The sequence below is a fragment of the Girardinichthys multiradiatus genome, chromosome 18 (assembly GCF_021462225.1).
Source record: "Girardinichthys multiradiatus isolate DD_20200921_A chromosome 18, DD_fGirMul_XY1, whole genome shotgun sequence".
Lineage (NCBI taxonomy): Eukaryota > Metazoa > Chordata > Actinopteri > Cyprinodontiformes > Goodeidae > Girardinichthys > Girardinichthys multiradiatus.
Window position 1 is genome coordinate 25,563,952 of NC_061810.1, and position 19,133 is coordinate 25,583,084.

General features: G+C 37.8%; 1 protein-coding gene across 2 annotated transcripts in view; it reads right to left on the reverse strand.

Moving 5' to 3' along the window:
* The window catches only part of slco1c1 (solute carrier organic anion transporter family, member 1C1), a 49,838-nt gene that overhangs the window by 13,301 nt on the left and 17,404 nt on the right, over positions 1-19,133 (reverse strand). For both annotated transcript variants that reach the window (XM_047392131.1, XM_047392132.1), the window contains exons 3-9: positions 17,284-17,425; positions 10,251-10,383; positions 9,468-9,589; positions 9,240-9,386; positions 7,811-7,909; positions 1,458-1,706; positions 1,180-1,344 (exon numbers count right to left, since the gene is read on the reverse strand). In XM_047392131.1, the coding sequence (XP_047248087.1) occupies positions 1,180-1,344; positions 1,458-1,706; positions 7,811-7,909; positions 9,240-9,386; positions 9,468-9,589; positions 10,251-10,383; positions 17,284-17,425 (1,057 nt within the window). The remainder of the gene's footprint in view (positions 1-1,179; positions 1,345-1,457; positions 1,707-7,810; positions 7,910-9,239; positions 9,387-9,467; positions 9,590-10,250; positions 10,384-17,283; positions 17,426-19,133) is intronic.

Consider the following 19,133-nt stretch of genomic DNA (forward strand, 5'->3'; position numbering starts at 1 on the left):
TATCACTGTGCTCAATTGGCCGGCCAACTCTCCTGACCTGAACCCCATAGAGAATCTGTGGGATATTGTGAAGAGAACGTTGAGAGACTCAAGACCCAACACTCTGGATGAGCTAAAGGCTGCTATCGAAGCATCCTGGGCCTCCATAAGACCTCAGCAGTGCCACAGGCTGATTGCCTCCATGCCACGCCGCATTGAAGCAGTCATTTCTGCCAAAGGATTTCCGACCAAGTATTGAGTGCATAACTGTACATGATTATTTGAAGGTTGATGTTTTTTGTATTAAAAACACTTTTCTTTTATTGGTCGGATGAAATATGCTAATTTTGTGAGATAGGAATTTTGGGTTTTCATGAGCTGTATGCCAAAATCATCCGTATGAAGACAATAAAAGACCTGAAATATTTCAGTTAGTGTGCAATGAATCTAAAATATATGAATGTTAAATTTTCATCATGACATTATGGAAAATAATGAACTTTATCACAATATGCTAATATTTTGAGAAGGACCTGTATTAATTGCATTACAGCAGTCAAACACTTCTTATAACTGCTGACCAGCTTTTGCATCTTTCCATTGGTGTTTTAACATTTTACCCTTGGTGTTGAGCCCCAAGTCTGTGAGTTTGGGAGGTCTCCTGGGCATCACCCAAATTTTTTCATCCCTCCACAGATTCACTATCAGATTCATATCGGGACTCTGGTTGCGGCACCACAGAACGTTAGTATTACTTCTAGTTGGAAGAACGTATTGGGGCTGGAGGATTTTGAGCTAGAGAAAAACTGACCCAATTCTTTACCGGAATTCACAAAGTGTGGCTCTGCCTTTTTCATGAGAGGTAGGAAAAAAACATCCCAACAACTTGAAGCTATAAACACATCAAAAGTAAAGTGATGATATTTCCATTTTAACAAAATACCTGTGCTACTAACGCACCCTTATATAAAGTGTAAAAAAAACTTTAAAAATGAATTAATAATTTATTGCAGCAAGTAAATAACTACACACTGAAAGTTTCCCACATCCACAGTCAGAGTAACAATAAAAAGTTTAAAACTGGAAATGTTACAAACAAGTCAGGACAAATACCCATATTTATCTTGCTACCATGTACACTCCGGAGGATGATAATGGGACAATAAAAAAAAAAGATACTTCCTAAAACATGCACCATACCCATGAGAAAGTTAGCCTTGGAGGCAGACTGCCTGAAATGCTGCTCGATGTATTTGGGCTTGTATGTGACCATGCCAATGAGAGAGTTGAGCTGGATGACCACCACATACAGGTAGATCACATATACGGGGTGTCCAAATAGAATTCGTAGGGTTGGAATAAAGTCTGTGAAGAAGCAGATCTCATTATTGAAAAAAGTGTGTATACACAGCAGCAACAACAATGAAAAACATTTTCAGGTGTTATTAGTAGCAACAAAATAATTTGTCCATCTTCACCTTTAGCCATTTCTGTAAAACTGGTGTGTTCCTCTGCTTGGTACTTGTGCTTAGGATGGGGAACTTCCTTGATGAAACATGCTTCCTCCTGAGTGCTCTTCTTTGGGACCCTGGAACCAGCTGTGGGCAAAGATCGGGGCAGAAACCAGAACGGGATGGCAGAGAGCAAAGTTATGACCCCAGCTATGAGGTAGCCCAGCCACCAGGCACCCACCCATCGGGCATCTGTTGGTGTAATGGTGATGGTCTCTTTGTTGGGGAAACACAAGGTGAAAAGTGTGTAATGTTAAAGTAAAACAAGTTTCAATGTTTTAGCTTAACATATATTTTAGGAAACTTACTTGGCAGCGTTATAAATATATACATAAGCATGTACTGTATTTAAATGTTTTGTTAAGCAACTTTCTAAAACCCGATTAACCCTGTACACCTCTGTACTTCTATGTACATACAGGACAACATTTTATATCTTAATACAATTTGTAAATTCTAACCTCCAGTGTACACAAACTCACAGATATAAACTGTTTTAAATTAAAAAAGTACACCATCATTCAACAGTTTGTAGAAAAACTTTTATCAGCAACAACTTTAATTAGTCCATTTCTGTATTATTTTATCAGTATTTCACACCATTTGCCCCCTCTTATTTACAACATTTATTGGGGTTTATGGTAAAGACCCTGCACAGTCTTCTTACGGTCCCATCACAGTATTTCAGTCAGATCATGGTGTGGATTTTGATTGGGCTATAGCAATATCTTTAGTCTTTTCTTTTGGTAGTTCTTCAGTTGTTTATTCTTCTGTGTTTAAGAATATTATCCTGTTAGTAGGTGTCAGAATAAGGTGAGATCTTTCCATGTAATCCATGCAACACTCATTAACTGCTACAGTTAAATCCATAACAACTACGATAAATATCCTTATGTGTAATCCATGCAATAATTATTAAAATACACAGTTGAAGCAGTGGAGAGTGAAACAAGCTTGTTCTCATATTCTGGCACAGAGAAACTGGAAAGGCCTGTATGGAGCCACGTATTATCTGCCACATATTATCTGTCTTCTTTTTGCAAAAATATAAACAAGTATATCTAAAGAAATAATGTATGATGATTTTACATTCTTTCACATGTATTACATGAAATGAGCAATCTTTGATTAACAAGTTAAAAGTTGTATGATTGAAATGTGGTTAAGAACTGAGGATTAGAGTAAAAAAATATTAAGGTTTGACATTCTCAGCTATATATGAAAGAAATATAACGATTAATCATTTGTGAAGCATGAATAAAAAGAATTGTAACTGTGTTTTAAAGTAAATGTAGAAAGCTGAAGAATGGAATGTGTAATACTGTGTAAAGTTTAAAACAAATTAGGGAAAGAACTGTAGAATGACTGGGAGTGAGGAGAGCCAGTTGTATGCTGACAATGAATGCTTTTAAAAGGAAGAAAGGGAAGAGGCGACTACAGCCAGCTGTGTGGCTATTATTGGCATCTCCATGGCCGAAACAACAGCATCCGTGGGTCACAGTGACCGTCACTAAAGTATTGGGCAATAACCAAGAAGCCGAGCGGAAAGGGTTGCGCAATAACTAAGAAGCCTAATAAGGGGCTGACTGGTGAAAGCATCAAGCGCTATAAAAACAATGCTGAAAGCAGAAACGGGGTTGTTTCCTTGCAGAAGACCAGCGAACAAGATCGGACGAAGAAAAGAACCTCAGATGGAAAAGGAACAGAGACACAGCCCCACTGATCGACTGCAGTAAAGAAGAGGATCAACCGGTGTGCCCAGAAAGGACTGTGCCTCAAGATTAAGAATCTGATTTCATCTAAAGCCTTATTATAAAGCCAACAGAAGTGAACTTGATCGGTGAACAGCTGTTTGCTCTAAGTTTCAGGCTTCTGGAAGTCCTGAATCAACCTCATTTATGTCTCCGGGTTTCCTTCAACTCTTCAGCCTCCGGAAACTATTGTCTCCGGAGACAAATAACAACAAAGATCCTGTTTAACCATCAAAACCTGGAGTATCAGTCCCCTCCACTTAAAGGAAGAAAACTGACGATTAAGTCGTATTCCCTTCAAGAAATCACTCATTGTTACCAGAAGAATTTTTCTCCATCTGGTGCATGGATGAGCCTCCGTCTTCAAAGCCTCTCCAAACTCACTAGTTTCAGCATCAGGGAAAGACAGGTTTAGTTGATTGATTAATTTGTATTATTGAAATTATTTTGTGTTGCCGAATTTAAGCTGTTACTGACTCCTGCAAAAGTGTTACTAATTAAAGAAAGCATATAAAATTCTAGACTGCGATAAGCTACTCTGTTGTCCAGACCTCCAGTTGAAGAAGGGCGAGACTTTTGTATGAAGGCTGTCAGAGGCTAGGCGAGTCATTTCCTGACACCAGCTTAAACAGAACTTTCAGTAAACCTGCTTAGTAAGATCTTTCAGGTTTAGGGAAGTCCGGACCCGTTAGATGGAGAGCTGGATTGAGCAATCCCTTTAGACATAGGGAAGTAGCAGGGAGGCGTTAGCTCATCGGACAACGAAATAGGTCATGCCAGACAGGTGGCCTCAGATTATACTCTAAAACAGTCTGAAACCAAGAAGAGTTATAACTTCTGGGTTTAGCCATAAGCTGCTTGTGTCTTTTGGAAAACAAATCCCAAAACAATCCCAAAACTTACCCCTCCACCACCGTACTTCACAGTTGGTGTGAGGCTTTTGTTTGGACATGCTGTGTTTAGTTTTTGCCACACATGGGAATGCAGATTATCTCTACATAGACCATGTTTTTTAACAGAGACCTCTTCTGTCTTTTTAGACCACTTCTCTCTTGAAGCTTGGCAACCTTTCCAAACAAGCTCCCATTTAGCTAAAACGCCTATATTAATAGAACCCATCATTACAAACCTACACTGCCAACTGGAAAACATTTTGATAAAAACAAACCTAATATTTGGATTCTAAACAAAAATATACAATAAAGAAATATCTACTGAGTCATTATGCATCATAGTAATTACAAAGGTATGTTTTTCTATTCTACAGTGTGGATTTTTGTCACCAGTGTATAGGTAAACAAAGGATCAGAGAGCTTGAAGAGTTTGCACTAAATGCTTGTCAAGCACAAAACTCGTCTTTTTGGTTGCCACGTTACAACAAAGACCCACAAAGATTCTGGATGTTGTATTAAATTAAAATATACTGGTAGACACAAAAGGCTTGATACTCGTCTTTTCATCTAAACATTAAGTCAGTGCATATTTGTTGGGCCACTTGTTTGCTGAATATTGGAACATTTGCACGTTGCTGGACGCCACTATGCCTTTCCAACGTCATCGGCCATTTTGTACCGCAGGATAGTCTGTCCTACAAATCCCAGCGGCCACTGCAGCTGATAAGACGGGGCGTCCCAGTTCTGATGCCCCACTGAACTATATAAATGGACTATGAGACGGCCCACACTTTGCCTTCAGCTGGGGACCTCGACACAGTTACCACGCAACTGAAGCATCCCTCTGGAGAAGAAGAGGTCCCACGTGGATTCTTCATTTATTCTCTTTCGTTGGCCAACGAGAAACTAAGCGAATTAAGCTTACAGGAATAAGAAGGCTTGTAAGTTTTCAACTTTACTGATTGAAGACGTGGGTTTAACACGTAACCAAAAAACCACGGAGATTCAAGGAGACGCAATTTTCCCTCCTTGTTTTGTACCAGTCGACTACTGACGGTCCGTCATAACTTTTCTACCTTTCTGCCACGGAGGACACCAGGGAAGAAAACGGACTGCTTTGCTGAGTACCCCCGGACGCGTGGGACTCTTCACCCCCTCCTCACTCTCCCTCTGCTCAGAGGAGACAACGACAAGTAAAATCCAGCTTTTATTTTTATTTCTTTATTAGGAATAGCTTGGGCAGGGTAGAGGAGGTTTTAGTACGATGTAGAATTGCCACTTATTGTCTAATGTGTTCTGAATTGTATGTGCATGCCATTGTTCTTTTGAAACGTGATTACTGTTGTTTTCTGAGGCCCCCGAGTCTCGCAAGATTGTGCTTTCACCATGTGAACACCTGAGAGCAGGTGCGCTGTGAAACTGGACTGCTATAATAACCTTATGGTGAAAATCAACCATTTTCTTTGTCTTCAACTTCATGTTTTATGTGTTGCCACCAAAAGTTTTATAACCCTTTGCGTTCTCGAACATCCCCAGCGGCTGGGGGATGTTTTATGACTGCCTGTATCTCACTGAGCTACACTTTCTGGTGGGCTGCGCTCCCAAAGCTTCGTTCAACCATATCCCCTTTGTATTTTGCCATAACTGTTGGTTTGATCTCATACACACTCACTGCTGTTTTTATTTTGTGTAGTTAGATATTTTACCCTTCTGTGTAGAACTTTGCATGTTTGATTAGGTGAAGATTATTGAATCGGATAGCGGATTGTATCAAGGTGTTGATTTAATAAATATTCACGTAGATAAAGAGAAGTTGTTTGTGTTTATTTTGTGCAAGAGTGATTTGTCAGTCAAAATAAGGTTAAAGTTCCACACGTTTCGTCAGAAACGGTTGATTAAACAGTGACATCTCTGGTAATAGTTATCAATTATTACTGAGTATTTAACGGTTGTAATTGTCAAAGGCATTGAGCCACAATTACAACACCAGAAGACACCTCTGGTTTCAATTCATAAATGAGGATTTTTGGTTAAGAAATTAATTTAGTCAAATTATGATTTTTAATTATAATTATTGATAAATATTAATTAATCAATAATCATAATCCCAACATATTGAACCTGAAAACATTACCTTTATGCAAGTGGTAATTCAATTTTCATTTTTTTGTTTGGATTATTTATTGTTTGAAATGCTGGCAGTGACTTGTCCAGCGTGGCTTGCTTGCTGGCTGCATCCCATTCAAGACCATGAACAGGATTAGGTGGGCTCAGAGAGAACTGGCCTTTCTTCCTTTCTTCCTGTCTTTCTGGCCTCTTTAACTGGCCCCCTCACTACACTCTATTTGATTGATGCCTGTCAGAGAGATTGGTCCTTCAGCTGAACTCCTTTATCAGCTAACTAGCAATAATCCTGAACACCTGTTCTGAGTTGTGAATTGTGCTTAGTCCACCCACTCCTGAATCTGATAACAATGTGCATTGCTTTTATGAATGAAAAGGCCTTTTTTAGGCCTCGTAAAAAAACGCTTTTTTTATGAAAGACCTTCAAACCCCTGAAACCAGGACTTTGAAGGTCTGAGTGTATGTTTAGGGTCACTTGGCTGCTGGAAGGTAAATTGTTTCTTCCAGGATTGTCCTGTATTTAGCTTAATTCATCTTCTTATGCTGAAGGAAAATATCCCCACAGCATTATACTACCACCACCATGTGTTAGTTTGGATATGGTGTTTTTAGGATGAAGACCAGAGTTAGATTTTGACTACACAAAGAGCTTTGCATGCATGCCAAAAAATACTCTTTCCATGTAGGGGTGGGTGATGTGGACTTAAAGTTTTAACACAATATTTGGTGGTATATATTGAGAAACAATAAAAGTGACAATGTCACTGCAGTCACAGCATCACAAACCCTGCTCTTAAAAGATAGACCTATTTTGAATTAGGCTTCTTCAGGATGCCAGTTGCATACAGAAGAGTGATTCTTATCACTAAACTGTACACAGTAACTGCAATAAATCATATGACCAAATTTATTGATGCTCTCATGAAACCCTCAGTGGAGAAAAACATAAAGAATTAACAATTACAAAAATACAGTCAGCTTTTGGGGTTTTCAAACATCATTAATTAGAATTTATTGTTGTCATTTTTCACTATAACGATAAATGGCCACCCCTATTTCCATGTTCAGATGATGGATTGAACGGTGCTCTGTAAGATGTATTTCCAAAATCTAGCCCTGGTTTAAACTTCATCCTTGACCTGTCTGCTGTGGTCCTTGGTCTTCATGATACTCTTTGTGTCGCTAATGTTCTCTAACAAGGCCTTCACAGAAGAGCTGTGTTTATACTGAGAATACATTTTACAAACCATACTTTTCATATTTGTTTTGAAAAACATTGAAAAAAGAAAAAACATATTATTTTCCTTCTTCTATTCCACAAGTATGTCCTTTGTGTTGGTCAATCACATAAAATCCCACTGAAATAATTCATGTTTGTGACTGAAAGGTGAAAAAGTTCAAGGGATATAAATACTGTACTAAGGTATTGTATCACCTGATAAATTTCCCTACGCTCTGCATCCTCTAAGAATCTTAAATAAAAGATCAACACATGCATCTAGACCATTTGCACCTTTTATTTGTACCTGTATGTAAATGTGCATATACTCACCCATATTTACAAACCCAATATCCACATAGATCTTGGCACAAAGGGAGCCTAACAGGTATCCAAACACGGGCCCGACAACCGAGATGGTCTGCACACAGCCTAGGTAATGAAAAGTATGGAAAAACTTCTCAGAACCACAATGAACTGAGAAATATATGTGAACAGAAATGGTGTTATTACAGATTACACACAAAAGCTTACTGTACATGTACAATAAAGGTTAAACCCTTCTGTCAAATCCTAATTTGTGTGCAAAGCATCTGCTGACTCAGGATGTTCTTTCAGTAATACACATAATCTGTTGCCGTAGAACACATGGTAGATTTATTGCTGTGCTCATATCCCTGGAAATAAAACAAAAACAACATTGTTGCAAATGGCAGAGCTTTCTGCAAGTGTAGCGTTTTCATTGAGCTAAAGTACTGCGCTTTAAAGAAAACATTGTTCACTGTTAAAGGGGCCCCACTTTTAAGGATTTTTATAACAATGCATTTAAAAATGATGACCTACAACAGCATAATTATTGATTACTAAGAAGCATTAAACATTTACTGTTTTGACCCAAAAAGTATGTAATGATCGGCCACTGATTTGGAGGCTTAAATAAAAATGTGTATTTTCTCTGAAGTGTGTGGTGTTCAATGTTGATCTGGGTCTTCGATCGTGAACGCTGTGGCCCTCTCCACTCATCGTTTGAGTGACCAATATTTGTGGAAAAAAAGCTGACAATCGATCATGAGCTCTTGTTTGTGTATCCACTGAATGTAAGATACTTAACTTTTTCTTAAGATACACAAAGGTAGGAAGTTACAGATGCAGAAGGAATGCCCGGATTTAGACACAGTGTAACTGATTTGGTTGGCAAGTACCTGGCGTGTTAAATCCTGGCACCACAAGTTAGATGTGCTTCAGGCGGGTTTCCTGTCCATCATATACTCCTTTTACAGATATATCTGTATTTACTAGTGTGTTTATGTGTTTAAAACCAATAAAAAAATAATAATAACTACGCTGTATTAACAGTATTTGATTCGTTTACAAAAATATGTTAAAGCTGACATTCAACTGGGCACATACTATCGGCTGAGATGTACTTTAGAGCTGTCATGCTGATTCAAGGAGAAAATACAACTTCCAGAGGGAGATTTAAAGAAAGGCACGTTGGAGAAAGCTGCTTAAGCTGACCTTTGTAAAACTGTTATATATAAGTATGAGTAGCAGACTTGCACATATGAATCAATAATGCTCTACAGATGTCACCATATATTAAAGATAGTATAAGAACACAGAAAATTGAAAATTTTCTTTTTCTCCAACACTATTGTGGAACAGTTGGTCTCTTTTAGATCGAGTTTGTACAACAAACAATTGGAATAACTGTACCCACGTTTTTGTCATTTATCTCTGTGTAAGTGAAGGCTTTACTTACCAACATAAAGTGCAGCATTCTCCTCTGTAGCGAAATCATCTATGTAAGAAATCCCCAAAGGCTGAACGGGTGTCTCCCCAATCCCCCGCAAGACATTACCTAGGAGCACGTATATCCACATCGATAAGTTGGACTCGCCTTCGCAGTCTGGAAAGAATGAGTGAGTGAGAAATTTCTAATTAATAACATAGTGCCAGTGTGCTTTGGCTGTGCGTTGAGAAAAGCAACCTGTGGATGGCGCTTGAGGTGATCTGTCAGCTTGTGTCAGGTCTTCGGGTAAATCTCCCCGACAGGGAGATGAGATCTGCGTTGAATTTACCACCCACCTCACCGATGTTTCAAACTCATAGCTGTTCACAAAGATATAACCAGGTTCAGGGCAAAGATGTTGAGATATACAGAAGCATAAATTATTCATACCCTTGGATGATTTAGATTTGAAGTAACTTTCAATTTAACCAACATGCTTCTTTTCTCTGGAAATAACGTTAACATTTTGGAGTGATCCAGCCAGATTCCCGCCTAGAATCCAACAGAGAATGTTTGATGGGAGCTTAAGATGAGGGTGATGTCAAAGAGGTCTTCCAATCTCAAAAACCTGGAGCTCATCACCAAAGATAATTTGTCAAAATACCAGTGAAACATGCAAAAAACTGGTCAGCAATTATAAGAAGGGTTTGATTGCAAATAAAGACTTTTCCATTGAGATTTGAGAAGGCTATAAATAACTTCTGACATGCAATTTTTTTATCAAAGATTGAAAAAAAAATTAAAATAGATTTACTTTAAAAAAAAACTAATTTTACGAGGTATTCCATCAGAAACCTACTTCTTCTTTAAATGAGAATGGGTAATGGGGTGGATGGGTGATGTTTGGGGGAGAGATCCTTTGACCTGACAGAAAACGTTGTAAAAATACGAACTTCCCTATCAATAAAAAAAGATAGTGACAAGGTTGTGGATGCATTTCTACATCCACATGTGACACAGCGCAAACAGTTTTTCACTTACCGTCCAATGATGAAGTGGGGCAGAGCAATGATGAAGGTGCCAAAAGACATCAATAAGCATCCCAAAGCAATTATCTTTGGTCTGTGAAGTTTGGCCCCAAAGTAACTAACGAAAGCTATCACCAGCAGATTACCTGTGGGGACGAAGACAATATCATCATTTAAAAATCTTCATTCTGGGCGGCAACAGCGCAAATACAGCAATCAGTCCGTTTGATCACCTACTTATTTTTTGTCTCCATTTCTGTCTGAAAACATATTCTGCTACTTACAAGCAGCAGGTTGTGTCTTGCCTTCTAAATCAGTTGTGCAGTTTTTTTGTTGTTGTCCAGATCACCAAACGTCAGGGCATTTGACTTGTAAAATAGCATTTTCATAAATGAAGAAGAAGAGAAGTGATTTGTGAATGGGTGTCTATTTCCTCATTTGTACCATGGTATGACTTTAGCCATTTAAAATGTTTTGGAAAATGATACAGAATGGGGGCCAATAGGGCCAACACTGAAAAAAATAATATAATTAAAGTGTTAAACACCTCAGGCATGTTATTTAAATGTTTTTTTTAATATGTAGTAAGGTCTTTACTGGAACATTAAATCAACTGTGTCTTTAAGCAAACATGCAGTTGACTCAGTCAATCTTAATGTTGTATCAGAGCATGTTCAATGACTCAGGATGGTATTGGGAACAAAGAACTTTTTTTCTTTAAAAATCAAAAGCAGACATCGAAGGTTATATAATTTCATTTGTCTATGTTAACTAACATGTAAACTTCCCAAGGTAGATGATAGAAAGGTAGTTAGAAGGTAGAAAGATAAACTTGCATTACATGGTCTAACCCAGTTTCTGATTGTACAGGATTATATTACAAAATTATATCACAGCTTCCCATAACCTTCCTACCTGTGATACATGTGAGCAGAAAGTTAAGTGCATTAGAAATGGTGAAATTCTACAGAATATCTGAGCAATTACTGTATGTCGTTAGCCTCATAGCATAAGTCATACAAATATGTACATTTAATTAAACAAATTATTAAGTGAAAAGTTATTATCTTTAATGTTGTACTCTACATGGTAATGTGGTTGTCCATAACTGTTATACCTCAAAAACAAAATAGAGTTTAATAATATTTTATTTGCTGCCTTTGTTACATGTTGAGATACTTAATGTACATGAATAAATCATGAAATATTTGTTACCCATAGAAAATAGACTTGATACTTGAACTTCAATGGCAGATGTAATTTGTGTCAGTATCATAATCTCTCATTACAAATCTGTGCTTTTACCCCTGCTTTATTCTCCCCTCTTCTTTCTTAAGATTTATTTTCCTTTTCTCTTCATGCTGTCCTGCTCGGCCTCTGTTACCCTGGCAACAGTCCTATGGAAAGGCTTGTTGCCTAGGCCACATGACAGAAGCTGTTTTGACGAGAGACGGAGCAATGGAGGTAAAGAGAATCAAGACATTCAGCCATGACTTAATCTAACATGCCATCATTAAACTGTTCTTTGGCAGATGAAGGTAGAGGAAAAATCTTTCATTGTGGAGCACTTTCCACGCCTGGGTACCATGGGTCCAAACTGGACCACTGACAGATGATTAATTTTCCTTGACCCATATTTCTTTGTGTTTGATCTCATTCTGCAATCTAAATAAAATGTCTAAGAAACAAAACAACATAATGGTACAAACATTCACTATCATGTAAAAGGGCTAACAGGATTGGATTGCAGCAGATAATATTACAGACAGGATTTAGCTATAGCTGTTAACGGGTAAGGGAACAGGAAATGGACGTGCACCGGCTTTAAAATATATCAACATTTTAAGGCTATGGATTCAGACCCACGGCTACTTTGGATCACAGTGGTTGCTGTTACTGTTCACTGTTTAATATTATTTACGCAAAAACATAAAAAAATGCATCACTTGATCTAATTCCTTTTATTTTAAACAGAAAATAATGCTTCCTGCAGTAACTAAACATCATATGGATTTTCTAATATTATTGATGTTTTCTTTGACATTTCAAGTGGTTATTGCATAAAACGTTTCACGTTTATTCTCTTTACAGATAGAGTAACAATGGGAGTTGAAGCCATTGTTTAGTCGAACTATTTGCTAGGGTAGTCACTTGCTTGTAGTTTGCTAATTGTTGTTTAAAAACAGTTTTACCTTCATACGAGTGATAGGTGGTGCTCCTTTAGTTTCCATCTCATTGTTGTCTGTGTTTTTCACAGCTGGAAGTATTTCCAAATGGAAAAATGTATCTTTCTTGAAACCAAAAAAAATAAAAAAAAACTGTAGCAGCATTCTTTCAGTCAAGAACAGCAGACCAGCAGAGCAAAACAACTAGTGAAAGAGGGGGAGTGTTGCACTACTTTATGATGCAAACAGCCAGATAAATCTTCTCTGGCAAAGATTTATACACCACCTTGCGCCTGATTTAAAACATTTTTTGAACTGTATCTGTGTAATAACTGTATATTTTTAAAACCTATGCTTACTGTGATGCCAGTAATCGGCCGATGCAGGTCCCCTGAGAGGCTGCAGAGTTTTCTCTGGCTGTATGAAAGCAGAGTGGCACACCCACCTAGTGCTGCAAGTTGTCAGTCAGCTGTGTATCATGACTGAAGAAAGGAAACCATGTGAACTGTTTTCCTTGTTAAAAAATTGACTGTTTAGAAAAATGTCAGACAGTGAAAAATAGCAAATTGAAGAATGAAGATTTTACTCCATCAGTCTTTAAATTACAAATGACTGGCAGGTTCTCTATATCAGAGTTATTATGTTCTCTCACTCCTCACTCCATATAACTCTAAATATGGTTAAATAAAAAACTCTAAGAACTATAAGGACAATCACTATTACAGAACATATATTTGTTTTACGTTAAACTGTTCTGTGGCCGGGCTGCACAGTGCCGCAGTTGTTAGTTGTTGCCTTGCAGCAAGAAAGTCCTGGGTTCAACTCCCAGCCGGGTGTCTTTCTGCATGGAGTTTGCATGTTCTCCCCAAGCATGCGTGGGTTCTCTCTGGGTACTCTGGCTTCCTCCCACAATCCAGAAACATGACTGTTAGATTAATTGGTCTCTCTATATTGCGTGTGTGTATGGTTGTTTGTCCTGCATGTGTCTGTGCTGCCCTGCAATGGACTGGCGACCTGTCCAGGGTGTACCCCACCTCCTGCTCATAAACTCCTGGAGATAGGCACAAGCTTCCCCGCGACCAACTATGGAAGAAAAAGACTGACTGACTGACTGACTCTTCTGTGGCCTAACCATGTTATTTTTGACAGGTTGTTACGCTGTGGGAATCTGATACCAGTCCATGAATATCTGAAGATGAGGTTCTGCATACTTTGCTGCGAGCAAATAATTTGCTCATGTTTTCACAAAGAATTTATTTTGACAAAAAGGTTAGCTGCTCAACAGTCTGAATTAAATTTTTGAGTGTGTAATCAGATTTCTTCCACTAGATTCATACACTTGATCAGGGTGAAGCAGCTGGAGCAATATGATTGGATTGTAAAAAGGCATTTGACACACACATTAAAAAAGTCAACATTTCTATGTTAAAAACGTTTTTTTTTATCGGTCTGATGTAATATTCTAATCTTAAATGTCAGGTTTTTAGTAGATGGAAAGTAGAAAATCATAACAGAAATAAAGGCTTGAAAACACAAGTTAGTGTATATAATGTGTTTCACTCAATGAGCTAAGTTACTGAAATAAATGAACTCTTCAACAATTTTTTAATTTAATTTATCAAATGGGTCTCTATATGTGGCTGGTGGGCACACTGCTTCTGTTTCAGCACAATTATCTTGACATTTTGAGTCTTTTGTAGCAGGGCTTGGAAATTCAAGTCTTGCTGTCAATGGTTAAAAAAAACTAAATTAGCTTTTACTTTGATTTACAGTAATGATTTATACCCAAAGATCAATGGGCAAATTGTCAAACAAGTCTCAAAAGAAATATATGTAATCGTTTGGTAAATTTGGCATAATTCTAACTGCTTGGTGTCTACAAGGTGATTTTAAGATGATCTTTGATATGTGTAGAATATGAAACAACCAACATTAATAAGAAACATAAACCTTGTCAAAATAAGGTGATATCTTTCCATGTAATCCATGCAACATTTATTAACTGCTCACAGTTAAATCCATAAAAATTACAATAAATATCCTTATGTGTAATCCATGCAACAATTATTAAAATACACGGTTGAAGCAGTAGAGAGTGAAACACGCATATTCTCATATTCTGGGACTGAGAGACTGGAGGGGCCTGTGTGGAGCCACATATTAACTGTCTTATGTTTTGCAGAAATATAAACAAGTGTATCCAAAGCAATGATGTATGATGATTTTCCATTCTTTTACAAGTATTAAATGAAATGAGTAATCTTTGATTATCAAGTTAAGCAAGGTATGATTGAAATATGATTAAGAACTGATAATTCAAGTAAAAAACATTAAAGTTTAAAATTCTCCATCAGCTATATAAAAGAGATAAAATGTTGATCAGTTGTGATGTATGAATAAAAAGAATGAAGTGATAGTTTTGTATCTGTGTTTTAAAGTAAATGCAGAAAGTTGAGAATGGAATGTGTAATATTGTGTAAAGTTTAAGACTGAGCAGATTAGGGAGAGAACTGTAAGATGACTAGGAGTGACGAGAGCCAGTTGCATGCTGACAGCGAATCCTTTGAAGACCAACGCAAGGAAGGGAGGATGAGACTACAGCCAGATGCGTGGCTATTACTGGAATCTTCAAGGCCAAAAAACTGCACCAGAAAGTCACGACGACCATGACTAAGTATTGAGCAATAACGTACTGGGCAAAAGTATGTTGCACAATAACTGAGAAGCCTAACAAGGGGCTGACCAGTGAGAGCATCTGCACTATAAAAGCAATGCTAAAAAAGGGAACTGCGGTTGTTTCCTTGCAGAAGACCAGCGAACAAGATCGGACAGAGAAAAGAACCTCAGATGGGAAAGGAACAGAGACACAGCCCCACTGATCGACTGCATTAAAAAGAGGATCAACCTGTGTGCCCAGAAAGGACTGTGCCTCAAAATTAAGAATCTGATTTCATCTAAAGCCTTTTTATCCAGACAACAGAAGTGAACTTGATCAGTGAACAACTGATTGCTCTAAGTTTCAGGCTTCTGGAAGTCCTGAATCAACCTCATTTATGTCTCCGGGTTTCCTTCAACTCTTCAGCCTCTGGAAACTACTGTCTTCGGAGACATATGACAACAAAGATCCTGTTTAACCATCAAAACCTGGAGCACCAGTGCCTGTTCACTTAGAGGAAGAAAACTGAAGATTAAGTCGTATTCCCTTCAAGAAACCCCTCATTGTTACCAGAAGAAACATCTCCATCTGGTGCATGGATGAGCCTCCGTCTTCAAAGCCTCTCCAAACTCACTAGTTTCAGCATCAGGGAAAGACAGGTTGAGTTGATTGATTCATTTCTATTATTGAAATTATTATGTGTTGCCGAATTTAAGCTGTTACTGACCCCTGCAAAAGTGTTACTAATTAAAAAAAGCATATACAGTTCCAGTTAAGTCGTGGACATTCAATTAATTGAGTCACCTTATTTTTGGTTTTTCATTGGTGGTAAAAAGTCTTGTTGCCTGGTTCTAAGAAATTTTAGGAGGTATTTATAGATTGCCTTAGCCAAGTTTGTTAAAACAGCGCCCTCGGGGCTCGTGCCGAGCCACTAAAATTAACCTATCCCATTTACCAAGAGCCAGTTGTAAAATTAGGGAATGAGCAGCAGTGAACAGAAGTGACTGTCGAGGTTGTGGATTACTGCGATAAGCTACTCTGTTGTCCAGACCTCCAGTTGAAGAAGAGCGAGACTTTTGTATGAAGGCTGTCAGAGGCTAGGCGAGTCATTTCCCGACACCAGCTTAAACAGAACTTTCAGTAAATCTGCTTAGTAAGATCTTTCAGGTTTAGGGAAGTCCGGACCCGTTGAATGGAGAGCTGGATTGAACAATCCCCTTAGAAATAGGGAAGTTGGAGGGAGGGGTTAGCTCATTGGACAACGAAAACCTGTATGATGTGACAGTATTCTACAAGAGGTTAAGCAGGGTTGCAAAAGCAAACTTGCAGAACTTTGGGCTAACTAAAGACTGTCTACCTCATACTACCCTATACTGATAACATTTATATTCATCGATTCAAATATTGCTTCTCATTTTATTACTACTGTATTGTTTAACAAAAGTGCATCTAGCGACAGGCATTGCAAATTAAATGTGTTTAGGTGTGCGGTGTTTGTTAATACCTAACAATTATGCCTATACAAATAAACTAATAAAGATCCCTAATACTGCTATTTATTCACTTTTTTCACATTTGCAATACTGTAAAACAATGATGGGATTTTCCCTGACTTTGCCTTTCATAATCTCCTTAGTTTCTCTGGTTCCTGAGGGATCAGCCCAGTTGGAGCTGGATTGTCAGTGCCTTGCAACACAGTTTCAAAATCACATCTCTCAGTGGCATTTTCTTGTTGTGAAAGTGAGTCAGCACTTACCAATATGCAATCCATCTACGATACATTCAAACAAAATCATAACACAAGCCAACATTTTAGACATTCTTATCTATTTCCAGTGTTTTTGTACCTTTGTTTTTGCCCTGAATAGACATTACGTTTATTTGATAACCTACAGTGGATGTTCGTACTGTGGAGAAACGATAAATGTGAGAGAATGGCCGCTTGCTGCTGATTCGCATGTCAAGATCAAAGCTAGTAAATGTCAGATGATGTGTCCGCCACAAATAGCATCACTGTGGTGGTGGTGGGGAGGTGTTTGTGTGTGACTCAACACCCCACTGTGTCTTTTTCTTGGAAACCTGATTAAACCTTTATCGACAGTCTGAACATCTGAATTACCCATTCATGTTTTCAGTGAACAAAACAGAAAGAAAAATAGCTAGGAAACATGGAAGCAAGAAGCGTAACAACAAAATAACAATGGTGACCAGACAGGCATACTCACCTATCTCAAAGCTCCCATCAATGACTCCTATTAGGTAGCTGGGGATGTCAAAGCGCCTTTCCAACTGAGTTATTGTGCTCTTCATGTAGCTCCCTGACAGGGCCTTTGCAAAATAGGCAAATGACAATGCTACCAGAAACATCTGGAGAAATGAAAGAGAGAATGAAATAAGAGAAAAGATTTATGTTAGGATAAATCCAATGGTACAAGGAGCCATGGCAGTGGTTTGAGCTTATAGTCATTAACTAAAATGCTGCTGCCAGAGTTCTGACCAAGACCAGCAAAATGGCTCTTATCTAAGAGGTGGCAGCATTTAGTTTCTGCCCTCCTTAGCACTTGAAACAACTCCCTGAAAACCTGTGATGTACTGAAACTGCTTAAACTACTTAATTTTGAATAAAAATTTTAGTTTTTACTGTTGCTTTCCCAGAAAAGCCAGAGATTACAGTGAGTCAAGTTTGAATTTTCCTATTAGTATTATATATATATATATATATATATATATATATATATATATGTGTGTGTGTATTTCTTTACTTCCATTCCTTTATTGTCCCGTAAAGCCCTTTGAATTAACTTGTGCATGAATAGTGCTATGCAAATTCATTTGCCTAAGCTTGCTTTTTAAATACAAATCATTTTACTGTAATAAGACTAAATAGTAAAACAGCATAGGATCTATAGCTTTGAAAATCAATGCCTACTTAAGTCAAGTAATGCAAAGCACTCCAAGAACAGAAAGCATTAATCCACTGAATCAAAGGAAAAATTGATTTTTGCAATAGGAGCATTGACAGTTTGTGGATTGGGCACCACGCCAAGGGCTACAGCTGTGACTAAGGTCATGATCTTCGAACATTTGGAAAAAAAATCTCCTTGTAAGATGAAAATCTTTAGGTTACTTCAGGATTTTCTATTATTTATTCCAATGTGCTAGGCATTTTGCTTCAGATAAACATAATAAAAGCCAGTGAGGATAAATACATAATTAAATATTTTGGTTTGGAATTTTGGGGCAAATAACCCTTTAGTGAAAGAATAATTAAAATATATAAATGAAATTCTTTAGATTAGGGTTTAATGCTTTTGTTTTTGGCAGTGCATTGTATCTGAAATTTAAAATAAGTTTCCAGCAATTTTTTGCTTTGCATCTTGACTGTAGAGGTTCTAGTTGGTTTTTTGAATCATTAAAGAACTAAGAACCAAATAAGTTAGGACTCATGTGGCACCTGATAAAGGAAAAGCCATTTCTCTAAAAAGTAAACAAACAAAGCTTACCTGAACAACATTTTGTGCTGTTTTGCACTGAGAGGACTTGTGAGTTTCCATTTGAGTAACAATGTTGTTACCCAAAACAACCATCATGATCAAGGGCAAGGTGGTTTCTAAAGGTACTAGATACCAGGCTACCTTGGTCCAAATATGGTTGGTTATGTAACCAAATCAACAGATCTGCAGCGCTGATCATTTAATACTGAAAAGTATATAATTGGATCGAATTGACATTTTGTTTTTTGTAAAGTACCTTAAGATGACTTTTGTTGAGAATTGGTATTATATAAATAAACTAAAAAATAGACCACCCACCAGCGAGTTGGATCAGTTGACAGGGGCTAACAAGTGCCTGGAATGGCTAAAAGAAGAGATGATCTGAATTTCTTTCATCCTTTAAGGCAAGTTGGGCACATGTAATCTGAATAAGTCATGTTCAGGTCACTACAGATGCAGCTTTCTGGAGCTATAAGCAAACAGAGAACATCTCAGGTTGTGTTTGGTTTGGAGGGAACTGCCTACCAGGACTGAGGGAAGGTACAGTCCAGATTTACATGAAGACCCTTATGATTTCTGCA